This window comes from Dendrobates tinctorius, unplaced genomic scaffold, assembly GCF_039654945.1.
Source record: "Dendrobates tinctorius isolate UK_male_01 unplaced genomic scaffold, ASM3965494v1 ptg000201l, whole genome shotgun sequence".
Lineage (NCBI taxonomy): Eukaryota > Metazoa > Chordata > Amphibia > Anura > Dendrobatidae > Dendrobates > Dendrobates tinctorius.
The window spans coordinates 6,540,984-6,554,994 of record NW_027361868.1 but is presented as its reverse complement, the minus strand read 5'-3'; the positions used below and the strand labels follow the sequence as shown (position 1 = coordinate 6,554,994).

Below are 14,011 nucleotides of genomic sequence, written 5' to 3'. Positions count from 1 at the left end.
CGTGTTTGTGTGGGTTTCCTCCGGTTTCCTCCCACATTCCAATGACATACTGATAGGGAATATAGATTATGAGCCCCAATGGGGACAGTGATGATAATGTCGGTAAAGCGCTGTGGAGTTCATGGCGCTTTTTAAACTAGTAAAATAGACTTTTCAGAACTTTTATAATAGGATTGTGGTGACCTCAGAGAGATTGTGTAGACGGCTTCTGAGGCTCAATCTCCATCCACCCGCGGTGGCCAATGGTCACATGTCTGTGAAGGTAAACTATAGGCCAGAAGCCAGGGCGGGTGGACAGCGTTTCAGCCATTGGTGTTGGTCTTAAGCCCTCCATACATCACAGACAGCCGTTGACCCAAACCATCCTACGTTTCCACCGGCAGCCCTCTCAGCACCTTGTTCTTTCGGGAGCTCCCGTGTTTTCTATGACAAAGTCTACGTCATACATTCATGGAGGCTGCTTATCTGTAGGAAACAAAGGATCAGAAGTCCGAAAGCAGACTAGTCACGTCTAACTCCACGACGTCATCTGTAGAGCCCCCCATACACAGACTGTCAGCCCAACCTGTCGATATCCGTGCGTTCGCCTACATTTAGTCCTGTGTGTATGGGGGTCTTTACCCTTAGACCCAGACTCATTAAGACTTCCGTTTCGTACACCAGTCTTAACGACAGGAATGTAGAAAGAAGACGCGCCTGTCATGAGGAGGAGGTGGAGATAATGAATTAGGGGCATCTTAAGCGGCACAAATCCTAAATGCATAAAATGCATCTTATTCCCGCACGTCCATCATTAAAGACTGATGTACGAAACGGAAGCCTTAATGAATCGGGGGCTAAGAGTAAAGGCCCCGCCAAAAAGGCGGCTGAACTCACTGATGGCCACAGGTTCGGCCGACAGTCTATTGTCTCCGCACACCTAAAAGGGACTGGAGTAACATTTCCGGTGTCAAACCAGAATTCACTCCTTGATAATCGGGGGCATCCTAAAGTCTAAGAAAACATCAATGCTCCCAGACTTTATATGCCCGTTGTCTTCTTCAAATCAGAGGACGCTCTGAGAAAATCAAGGCTGCGTAACAAAGACGTAAAACATATCAATAAGAATGCGGAAAAGAAAAAAAAAAAAATATATATCTCAAGGTCTATAGAAGAATCCATCAAGATCAATGCTGGGAGGGGTCCGAGAACGATCGCTACAAGTAGTAATAGATATATTGTCTATTCTGGATACAAGAAGAGCTTCTCACATCTTGAACGGTTGTTTTGGGAAGCAGTACAGACCGCCTCTTCCCTGATAACAGAGAATATATAGCAAATAGCGGTAAGGCCATTGGCCACTGGCTAGCATTAGTTTCCATTTACAGTGGGTTTTCTGAGAAGTCACGTTGCTCATCAATGAGAGATCACTGGGGGGGGGGGGGGGGGGGGGTCTGATCCTTTTTGAATAGTAGCTGTTCTGCAGCACCTGGCAGCGGCCACTACACATTGGATGAGGCTGCACTTTTCAACGCAATCCGAAGCGTATACATCGACGGCCGCCAGAGTGACAGCTGCTCATCAATGGAGGCATCGTACACCCACCGATCCGATAACGGATAATTGCGCTGGTCATGCATATTAAATGGCTATTGACCGAATGATTCTTTGGCCGATCAGTCGCTGACCGTCACCTCAGCCAACTCTCCGATACAAAGCAGTGCTCGCTCAGTCGAGTGCTCAGTGTTCTCCATGAGAAAGTCACCAACTAACACGGCATTGATGGCTTATCTCAGGGAGAACAATGCGATCAGCAGTGCAAAATCAGAAAGGATTGCACAGGCCACACATGTGGAGACCACATAATGTTACAGAGCGGGGACACCGAGTGCCGAAGAGCAGAAAGGTCACCACCGCTCTGCTGACTCCGTACCTGCAGAGTCCAGACCTCCTCTGGTATAACACCACTACAAACACTGCGCCCCCGCCAGGAGTTTCAAAGCCGAGCATCTGCATGCAGCCGTACATCACCAAGCACAATGCTGAGCGTCGGATGGAGAGGTGTAAAGATGCCACCACTGGACTCTGGAGAGCGTTACCCTCTTACTGCATTGGGCACGCTGTACAGTTTGGTGGAGCAGGGACAATACTATGGACTTATTATCAGTGGTCAGCCTCGACCCCTTAGTTCCTGTGAAGGCAAATCAGTTGTTTGGGGAAAGCTGTTTTCTGTCCCCATGACTGTGTCCAGTGCACAAGCTCCATACAGACACGGAGGGGAGAACATGGGCGGCCGCCCAGAACCCGGACCTCAGCCCCATCCAACACCATTGTGGGCCCAACATCAGGTTCTGACCTCACAAATGCTTACCTGGAGGAAGGTTCAAAAATTCCCACAGACCACTCCAAAATCTTGTAGAACCCGAACAGTTATATCTGCAGGGGCCAACTCCATATTAATGTCCATGGATGTAGAAGGGGAGGAGGCGAGGAAAGCTCCTGTGGGTGCAATGTGGACGGGTCCAATATTTGTCCCATATGATGCAGATTTTAAAAAGTTGTAAAACTCCAGGCTGAATGACTTACGGAGGCCTCACATGCCCGGAGTCATTCATGTACATTCACTACGTGGAACATAACGAATGTCAGATGACCCGAGAGACAAGTCACGAGTACGAAACGAATTACACCATGAAATGTTATGGACGTTTCACCGTCAGGCCTTATTCTGCCAGACTTTAAATCTTGTGCTACAGAAGCGTAAAAACTTCAGTCTAGAAAAATTCCCATTACATGTGAACTATAAACAGGCATCTGGCCCTTTAAATAAGAGTAAATGGACACTCACCTGGGGTTGCTCTGGTTCAGAAACGACATGCTGGGCACATAAAACATGACCGCAAAATATAGCAGGGGTTCGATGGAAAACTTGTCCAGTTGCTTCTTCAGCGATTTCTCCAGCTCCACCCATCGCGCTTGGTGAGACTTTGCAACGAACCAGAGGCCAAAATAACGAGTCTAGGAAAAAAAAAACCAAAAAAAAAAAACAAATCCATACACAAGGCAAAAAATACTTCTCCAGACAGCTCAAGAGCAGGCCGCCAGTTATGCTGCTCCACGTATCACAGCTTCTAACCTATATTTCCACGCCATTTCACCTCATCTATATCAGGTTTTCTCTGCCCTCCCTGAGACTGTAGATACTTTCTAGCCACACTTGAGATCTCCAGACCCCTTTTCCCCTTGGAGTTCATTTTATTGTCTACTAGGTTTTTTTTAATCATTTCTTTGTGACCTTGAGCAAAAACAGTTAAAGACGAGGGGGGGGGGGGGGGGGGGGGAAGAGAGCAATTGGACCCCAAGTGTTGCCAGTCGTTTTGCCAATACTTGGTGCCATGTCATTGCCAGCGTGTGAGGACCTCTCATATTGACAGCAGTTGTCCAATGTATTTCTACGTTCCCAGGAACAGGGATACATAATTTGGCTTTTTCTCGACTCCTGATTGCTCTAAATGATAGGTTTTTAGACCTCACATGATCAGCGTGCATTTATAGGGTCCTGGCGCGTAATCAGTGCCAGATTGTGATCGCGTTGCTGTAATAACGTGGTCACTCCATGCAGCTTGCTTGAATCCGGGCCAGTCGTACGGCAGCTGATCGGTCGGGGCGAGAAGGCGCGCGCTTCTGTTAATGGAATCTTAGTGTGTGGGACACGTGAGCGCTACTCGCTGCTAACCGCTTCCCATCCCGCGGTCCTGACTTCAGCAATTGCCGCGACATAATGGAAAATATCTGCTAATTACGGGCTGGAAGACAGTCAAACGCCGGAGGCATATCTCCGGGGAGGGAGGAGATTAAATGCTGAAAAATAAGCAATAATTGCCCTGTGGTCCGTTTGTTCATAAGCTATTGATCTGAATGGGGTAAATATTCTTAAAGGAGCAGTGCCATGTAAAATGCTTCCCCTAGCGTGGGCAGCACGGTGGGTCAGTGCTTAGCACTGCAGCCTTGCATCTGCAAGGAGTTTGTATGGGTTTCCTCCCACATTCCATAGACATACTGATAGGGAATTTAGATTGTGAGCCCCAATGAGGACAGCGATGATTCCTCCAACGACGACAGGGATCACCAGATCAGCTGATAATTTTCCAGGATTCCATGCAAAACGAATCGGAACAGTCCTGGCAAATTATACCAATAATCACGAGGACCCGGAATTCCTCTGCATGGACTGAGCATAGAGGGCACGTGTGACCACCAGTCCATTAACTGCTATGGGACCAAGATGGTCAAAATGTCAGTCCCAAATGAAAGTGGTGATCAATCATGGGCACCTACACAATCTCTTAAAGGAATGTGTCATCAGAAAATGGCGGTTCTTATGCTTTATGTACTTACTATTTTTTCCCCGTATTAGAAAAAAGCCAAAACAAAATTATATATTTTCTCATCCATTGTCCATTCTCATTATCTGGTCCTTCAGACCGTGTTTTATCTACTGTACGTAGAGGTCATCAGTCATTGTACAGGAGGAGGAGGTGAGCTGTGATATCTCCTATTGTGAATGCAGGGCCAGGAGTTACCTACTGTATATAGAGGTTATTAGTCATTGTACTGAAGTGGGAGGGTAATGGGCTCATCGGCAAGGTAGATTTGGCAAGCCATAGGTCCGGATGAGTCGCACATATTGGGGGTGGTGATGAATTAGGGCTGGACTTGCAGCTTAATATGTGGAACAGAAAGGATCACAAGCGCTGGATACTGAGAACAGCAGACGGATCAGCGGAGTTAGAAGTTCTAGATGCAGCAGAGCCAAATGAGACAATATCATAGGAACAGCAGGGAAATGAAGGCAATCCTAGATAGTTGCAGGTGTGGTAACATAGGATCAGGAAAATGAGCAGACAGGACCAAGAATAGCTGAGACAAGTGAGTAATCTGGTAAACGGAGTCAGCAGAGTTAAGGCTCCTGCAGACGTCCGTGGATCTCACAGAGCGTAACGTACGGACTGCCTGCGATTATCCTGACCAGATGACAGCTTATCTCTTTCTATGAGGCTGTGACACTCGGGTCAGTAGACCTTAGGGCAGCTGTGGTCCGGGACAGGACAGAGCCACAGACTTCTGAATGAGCCCTTAAGGTTGCAGATTGCCCTAGGAATAGTAGAGCCGAGTTGGTCACTGGGTGTTAGTAGCAGAGTTGAAGGTAAGGAATAGCAGGACTGAGCTTGGTAGTAAAAGCAGATTACTGGATCGCAGGCAGGAGCAGCTGAAGAGCAAGATGGGAAGCGTGGTTCATCGCCTGTAGAAGTATAACGTGGCTGCCAGTTAAACAAGCCCTAGAAGGCTTTGAACGATGACATCACAAGTGCATGCTGGGTTACCACAGCGGCCCAACAGGAGATGGCACAGAGGGAGTCGGGAAGAAAGCTGGGATAGGTGAGTAATAGGAAGGAGGGGTGCGTCCCTGCCCCATCAACAAAAATACCACTTTTGTGGGAAAGATTAAGTGTCGGGTGGCACCTCTATACACCGTAGATAACAAGATCCACCACTCACAATAGGTGATGTCACAGATTACATCTTCCTTCACAATGACCTTTTCACACGCTCATTAGGTGCTACAATAGAGAAGATAGAGGCAGAGACTGGTGATTGCTGCTAATGTAAATGTGAATTTCCTGAAACTAAGTCAGAGTCTTAAGCCCCCGTTACACATAGCGATATCGCTAGCAATATCGCTGTAATGTCATTGGTTTTGTGACGCAGCAGTGATATTGCTACATGTGATGCTTACCGCTGATCGCGCGAGAAGATCCTGGCCCATTTCTCGTCAGGCGCTTCCAGCGACGTGTGGACGCGGGCAGGAGGACGTCAGGATCGCCGCGTCTGACAGGTAAGTAGCGACCCCCAACCCCTGCTGTGTCGCTGGTGAGATCTGCCTGTGTGGCAGCTCACTAGCGACCACTTAGCGATGCACCAGTGATCCATATCGTTGTTGGGATCGCTGGTGCATCGCTAAGTGTAACGGTACCCTTAAGAAAAAAAAAAAAAAAATATATAAGGGCCGCTACAGAGTTTTTTTAAACAAGCTCATTTTCTGGTGACACATTCCCTTTAAAAGAAGAACCATTTTAGAACGTGGAGACGTGAAGAACGTAGCGACACTGTCAGGGCACGTTCACACGGCGTACAATCACTGATGAATTTACACAATGGGAATTCTGTAACCGGCGTTATTGGAACTTATCGTGCTGCAGGAACGCCGCTGTGAATCTGCGCAGCGCACACGGACGTGCTGCAGAGTTCCCGTCTCAGTTTTACCAAGTGCTTTAGTCCATACACAAAGTGCTCACCAGAAAGGTCACAGCAGGTCTGAAGAGAACGTAAAACTGGAAACAAGCAGCGGTTTGTGTCGTTTGTGCTATGTAAGACTCGGGAGCCGCCCGGCAGAACTTTTCCCCTTTTGCCATTGTCCAAGCTATTTTTACAGGTCACAATTCGAAGGGAGGAAGCGGATTATAATGTGTGGCGTTTGTGGTGGAAAGACGACGTGAAATGATAGATTACCAACCCATTGTTAATTTACAGGACCTCAAAATAAACGGCCAAAACCACCTACTTCCCTTATAGCACGGAGGAGTTTATTCCATTCTTAAAGGGACAGTCCCGATAGAGACAATTCTTGAGAATTCTGGATATTCAGACATTTATGGCACAAATGTCTTTTAGGCTAAAACAAATTTTATTTTATTAATGAATTTAAAATTAAAAAACATAACGTGTTCACAACAGGTCTTGATTAAAAATTCACTGCCGTTTTGTGTCCACAGCTCCACCGTTAAGACCTATGTGTATCCGAGGCGACAGATGACGAACCGTGACTGAACGGAAAGCCACGAGAAAAAGAAAAAAAAAAAAAAAAATATAGAAGGGAGTATGACTGTAGGATCTGACGCCACAGTCGGTTTATTTGTAGTCTGTTACTACAGAAACATAGAACTACATAGGAGCTGAATGTTTTTTTTTTTTTGTTTTTTAAGAAACACAAGAGAGGGGAGTATTGGGGTACTGAAATTAAAGTGTAGACGACCCCTTGCTAAATACTGCCGCATCGTGCGTTTTTTGCATGCGCATTCGTTCTCTAGGGGTTAAAACCAGTGTCTACACATTTAACGCCAAAAACGCATGCGCACTAAAATGCAGACGAACGCATATCCATGCGCACTCCTGCGTTCCCATAGACTAATGCGTTATTTTGTCGCATTCCGTGCGCAAGCTTTTTTACGTTTTTCGGCGGACCCAAAAATGCAACAGGTTGCGTCTGACGCGCACCTTGAAAAAAACGCATGAGCACGAAAACGCATACGAACGCGTGCAAATGCAAGACCACTCGCCCCCCCCATGTTAAACATAGGTACGCAAGATGCACGGTGCAAAAAAACGCTAATGTGTAACCAGCCTTAAATCTGTCCCACGGTTCCAGAAATGTGGGCTATTTAGTGCTTATACAGAGGAGCCTGAAGCCACGCCCCAGAGGAGCCCGAGAGCCACGCCTACTTAATGACTACCACTAAGTATAAAGGCTCCTGTCTCTGGAGCCATATGGCGGATAAAAAAAAAAAAAAAAAGAGAGAGAAGAGGAATATTTAGGGGAGCAGCGGGGATAGCAAGTCAATTGCTTTTGATGGAGAACGCAATAATAGTAACAGAAAGACACCCCCCAAAAAAAAAAAAAAAAAAATTATTTTTTTTTTCCCTTCTCTTTAAGTCAACGGACAGCCTTACCTCACCAAGCTCCAATCTTTGGGCCACAGCGTCTAGACAATCCTGCCCGGTGCTATCCACATTGAGCGTGCACTCTATCTCAGAGGAGTTGAGCAGCCGAATGCGACTCACAAAACAGTTCTTGCTCAGGACATTGTACCTCTTGGTCCGCTTTAGCTTAATCGGCTTAATCTTGAAAGGCATGGCTGAGGACTGTTGATTTGGTGGTCGCCCCCCTGAGGGCAGCCCCCTCTTCACTTTATTTTTGCTTTAAATCTTCCGCCACAAACTACTTTTGTCCTCCAAGTGTTGGCATAGTTGCCCATACCCAGTGCGATCCAACAGAGGCGTCCGGTACCTGCAGAGACACGTGAGATGCAGTGTGAACATACAGGGGGGGAAAAAAAAAAAAAAAAAAAAACAAAACACACACAACATTTAAGAACTCAAAAACTCCACACCCAGCCGCCGTACAGGAGACGTAGTGGCTTCTTTATGACAAGACGCACGAGCCGAAGTAGAGAAATAAAAAGAACGGTCTGTAAGTGTGCCACGTCAGAACACTTCACTCCGGTTGCTATAGAGATTTACAGGAAAAAGAAGAGTGAAAAACCATACAATAATCAGGAACCATGGACGATCTGCAGAACAGTCAATCTGTAAGACTCGTTATTTATAGCAAAGCTCAATCCAGGATGCTGCTCCCACACAGCGACATGTTCATTATTAAAAATTCCAAAGAACATTAAGGAGAAAAAAAAAAAAAATAATAGAGAGTAAACTGACTTCTTGTTCTTCACATAGATAGTAGCAGCAATAGGCTGACTGACCCTGTTTGTATAGAAGCTTTATATGAGCATGCTCTAATCTGTGCAGAGGTCATTGTACAGAAGGTGACCTGTGACATCACCTATTCTGAATGTTTGATGCCGTGTTATCTACTGTATATAGAGGCATTATCAGTGATTATACAGGAGGAGGTGAACTGTGATACCACCTATTTTAAATGTTAGATGCAGTGTTAGTCACTGTACAAGAAGAGAGGAGGAGGTGAGCTGTGACATCACCTATTGTGAATGGAGGTGTTATCAGTCATTGTACAGGAGGAGGTGAACTGTGACATCACCTATTGTGAATGGTGGATAGAGGTGTTATCAGTCAGTCATTGTACAGGAGGAGGTGAGCTGTGACATCACCTATTGTGAATGGTGGATAGAGGTGTTATCAGTCATTGTACAGGAGGAGGTGCACTGCGATATCACCCCTATGGTGAATCCCGTGTTATCTACTGTATATAGAGGTTATCAGTCATTGTACAGGAGGAGGAGGTGAGCTGTACCAGTTATTGTATTCCTTGTGATAATGAGACTCCTGAAAAGCCTTCTATGCAGAACAGAAAATGTGAGTCTAGCATACGTCATTAGCAGCCAGGGTGAAAATTGCAAGATTTCAGGTTTTAATTCTCGGCAAGTGAAGGGATGTCAGTCATATCAAAAGCTAAATGGGACTGAATAGTAGACGGCTACGTGGGAGCGCTGCTGATCGGCGGAGCTTTCCGGAGCCAGTTCTCCATTGCACAGATAGCGACTGGAGACTAATCAGAAAAAGCTACAAAGTGATTTTTGGTTGTGTTAAAATTGTAGATATATCACACTCAAAAGCAGCCACAGGAGACTGCTTAAAAAAAATGAGTATAAGGCTCCCCGTCATTCATGACCTGTAAAAACGCCTGATAACAGGGAACAATAGCCCCCATCACGTTTGCCTGCACAGCTTCAGTTTTCATTACATATGAGCCCGATGAAAGGCCAAACAGCTCTGTACATGACTAGTCCATGACTAGAGAGCACCGGGTGTCAGGAGCGGATCACCGGTTATGCCTCATCGGTCACATTCTGCTGCATAATCCAACGTGTGGTCATGACACACACAACCCTGAAATTCCACCGGGAGCATTAACTCTTCAAGAAAAATAGCAGCTCCATGAGTGGACAGACCTTGGAGAGCTTTACTTGCAACAAAAAAAAAATAAAAATAAAATAAAAATCCATGGAAAATCCAAATCACTTGCATGGAACTGGGATCTCCACCACTATGCTCAAATATATGAGTGCATTTTTATCTATTTTTTTTTTTTTTTTTTTTTTGGGCGGGGGGCACAACATGATGTTCCTTCATGTATAATGACTACAGTAGGTCTCTTGAAGTCACAGCAAAGACGTCCACGATGCTGGGAATAGGATTGCCGATGCAGAAGTGGTCAAGCTGCCACGGGGGACGGAACGGGACGCCGGACCAGGGTAGGTCAAACCTATCCACTCCCCTTCAATACCTTCCATTTTAGTTTCCCAGCCGCCCTAGTGGGATCTTCTGCACCTAAAGTGACGACTGCCATCCCATCTATCAGACACATCGGTGCCAATCACTGATCACAGCACGATTTGGTTGTACGGCGGACATCGATCCTGAGGATCAATCAGGTGGCGGATGCATGGGATGTGCATTTGGGGACCGCCGGAGCAGCTGGGGATTCAAGAGGAAAATAGTTGTAAAAAAAAAAAACAAACAACCACACTATTTGCTACTACAGGTAATGGTTTTGTATAATCCAGGCAAAAACATTAAATTCTTGTTTTTGGTAGCAGGGCTGTGGAGTCGGAGTCCATTTTGGTGGAGTCGGTGTCATGGAAATTGAGGAGTTGAGTCGGAGGTTTGGCTTACCGACTCCACAGCCCTGTTTGGTAGTACTTTTTTTTATATATATATATATATATGCACAAAAGAAAAATTTAAAATTTTCAGCAAATTTGGCGTTATGAAGCAAACGTCTCAGACATTGGCGGGTTCAGTCTGAGATTCAGACACGTCCTTTCATCAGATCGGCTTCAAAATTACTTGAAAATGACAAAAGACGAACCACCAGATACCACCGAGAACAATGCGGCTTCACACTGTAAATAAGACACGGTGAAGACCGACATGAAAAGACTTGCTGGGCCTCTTGAAGTACTTTTTTTTTTTTTTTCTCCCCTTCAGTCAAAAGTATCAAGCACAAGATCTTAACCAAGTACAAGAGAAATTTTGGAATCCTTTTCAAAGCCGGAGCACTCCCTCACAGAAATATCTTAAATACACAGCCCCTCAGCACACATCGTACAGACAAAAACAGGCTTGTGCTACCCACAGTGTGGGCTGACAGAGAAACTCGGCCCTCCAAGCCCCATACTTAGAAGTAAGATTTATGAGACTGTCGAGGAGAAGGTCTCTTTGAAGTCAGCAATCTTTGATTGGTCCTGTGGAACAAGAGGACTTCAGGACTAAAACTTACCGTACTTTTTTATTTCCCCCCCCAAGGTCTCTGAAACGTTTGAGGGAATAATAATAATAACAACAACAATAACAATAATATATATCTCCAAAGACATACTGATAGGGAATATAGATTGTGAGCCCCACCGGGGACAGTGATGAAAATGTGTGCAAACTGTAAAGCGCTGCGGAATATGTTAGCACTATATAAAAATAAAGATTTATATATATATATATATATATATATATCTTTATTATATTATATAATATATTACTATATATTATATATAGTCACCATTACATGTGCCAAGGTTTTGTTGTTTTAGCTATCAAACAAATTTTGCAACTACGAGATCAATTATATCAGTCATCATCTAATCAGCGGGGTCTGACTGCTGGGACCAGATTTGGACTGGCCCACGGGGGGAGCAGGAGAATCCTCCGGTAGGCCACAATGAAGTACAGGAAAACGCATCGTATTTTCATTCATTAGGCTAGCCAAATATTACACAGAAACAAAAAAAAAAAAAATGTAAGTTTGCTTTATCAGGGTCATGCTATTTTTGCACGTAGCCGAACAGCAGGCCCCAAGAGTCACCATTATTGGTGGGCCTTTACCAATACAGTCTGACACTGGCTGGAATGCCTAACAAACCAAAGAATGGGATATTAGATCTGATCAAAAAAATAGTGCTCAAGTCACTCTCTACGCCAACCCCATAAAGATGGATGGAGCAGAAGAGAGCATGACCGGCCATAACATAATTCAGACAGAGCACAGTTCTGGGGACTTGGGGGTAGGTGTCCCACCGGTTGGACCCCCACCCATCAACTTTAAAAAAAAAGCCGCCGTGCTACCGCTAATTGTGTATGTCCTATAGCAAGAAAAACAGATTAATCAATCGAGATGTCGAAACGCTAATGACCTATTTTAGGAGATGTAACGGTCACCTCTACACTACCCAGAAATGGATATTACCAATATACTTTCCAAACAATCCCGGAAAAAAAAAAGGGGTAAAAAGGGTCTCGACTCCCAGAAGGGTTGGCAAATCTCCTTAGCGGACAGCAAAGTGTCCCAGAAAAACAGTTTACGGGAAGTTTCTCTTGTGTAACGCCGAGATGCTCCATCATCAGAAAAAGCCGTAGCGCCTAAACAAATTTAGGAGGCAGAAAGCGGTGTGCAGGAGGGCTTGTATGTAAAATAGGGGCTTGGTTAGGAACAAAAAAAAAAAAAAATTTATATATATTTTTTTTTTATCCTCAACTGCATGGATCAATTTGTTTTTTTGTTTTTTTTAACACTCCTTTCTGAAGACGTCTCACCATCTTACACTATGCCATCTGGTTGGGGCTTTCACACATTCTTCTCAAAGACTTGAATTTTGTGGTCGCACTAATTCCAGAGTGAACTCCTGCGCAGCGCTTGGCAACACATGAATGCACCAGACAATTGCCAACTCTTGGAGTTCGGATTCACTTAGAGGATATAAAAGATTGGCATTTCACCAGCGTTAAGTGTGCCACCTGAGGCTCCACCAAACAGCGAGCAGACAGATTGGAAAGGGAGGAAAAAATAATCACATATAAAGTGTTTGAAATCTAGAACTACACATCTTATTCCCTTCTTATGTTCCCGCTAGATCATTCATAGGATAAATTGATTATTTTACCTTGGTGAGCAAAAAGACCAGCCAGTAAATAAGTGTGTGTAACATGGCCACTAGCGATGCGTGAGCGTGTTGGGCTAAGGTGTTATCTGAGCATGCTCGAGCGCTAACTAAGGGTCTTCGGCGTGCTGGAAAAATAGGTTCTAGTCCACCGCAGCTGCATGTCTCGCGACTTTTCGACAGCCGAAACACATGGATTGATTGCCTGTTTTTTTAGGCAACCCCTGCATGCATTGTTGCGGCGGAGACATGCAGCCGTGGGGACCCATTATTTCAGCACGCCGAAGACACTCAGTTAGCACCCGAGCATGCTCAGATAACACCTTATCCCAGCACGTTCACTCATCACCAACGGTCAACACTGTTTGAGTCCAAAGTGGTCGTTTCCCCCTCCCCCGCTTCTTAAAGGGGGGGGGTTTTGTCAACATCACAATACGATTTTACTCAAAGTGCTTGTGAAAAGCAGCAACTTTGCAATTTACGTCTCATAAAAAAAAATCCCCTCCGTTCTTCTCTTTAAGTATTTTTGTTGATTGCTCATTGCCTACGTTACGGATCACCTCGGCGTTCTATCGGCACTGGCTGGCCTAGTAGGCAAAGAGGACGGCGTGGTCAATCTTTGTGCAATAGATCTCACAAATGCTGCTTTGGCTGCTGGACCTGCAGGGGCGGACATATCATTGGTGCAACCTGTGTGGCCATACGGGGGGCCCATTCCCTCCTCCAAAGAAGGTGACACTGTATTAAAGGGCCCATATATTGTTTTAGTACAAGGGCCCTCTTCTGTCTGCGTCCACCAGTGTGGACCCAGCCAGCTGCACCGCTCTTGTACGCCTCCGATGCAGCAGTAGCAAAGCAGTCTCTGCTGGCAGCATTGCAGGGGGGCATAGTTCGGGGCAGCGGCTAAGTCACTTCCCGGGTCCAAACAGCTTCCCCGACTTCTGAAAATTGGACCCAAGACAATCCCTTTAAATATTACTATCTTCCCGAGTCAGAATAGTAGGCCATTACATAGCTATTGAATAGCAGAAGGACAAAAAGAAAACTCATGGCCACCATCGGGCAATGGAACCTCATGTGTACCACGTACGACAATGGCTTTTCACAAGGCACAAATTCCCCCCCAATTTTCCCTTATTTTTAAACGGCTTTGTAGTTAAAAAAAAAAAAAAAAAAAAAAAGTGCAAATTTTCTTGTAGTCAGATTTTTCACCCAAAAATGTGCATCCATTTTGCCATTTTCCATTGCTTTCACCACTTTTTAAAAGCGGGTGAAGTTTGAGCATG

General features: G+C 45.3%; 1 protein-coding gene across 1 annotated transcript in view; it reads right to left on the bottom strand.

The window, feature by feature from the left end:
• The window catches only part of PTPN14 (protein tyrosine phosphatase non-receptor type 14), a 95,110-nt gene that overhangs the window by 46,579 nt on the left and 34,520 nt on the right, over positions 1-14,011 (bottom strand). Inside the window, exons 2-3 of the mRNA XM_073553360.1 lie at positions 7,768-8,104; positions 2,828-2,997 (exon numbers count right to left, since the gene is read on the bottom strand). Of these exons, the coding sequence (XP_073409461.1) occupies positions 2,828-2,997; positions 7,768-7,950 (353 nt within the window). The 5' untranslated portion in view covers positions 7,951-8,104. The remainder of the gene's footprint in view (positions 1-2,827; positions 2,998-7,767; positions 8,105-14,011) is intronic.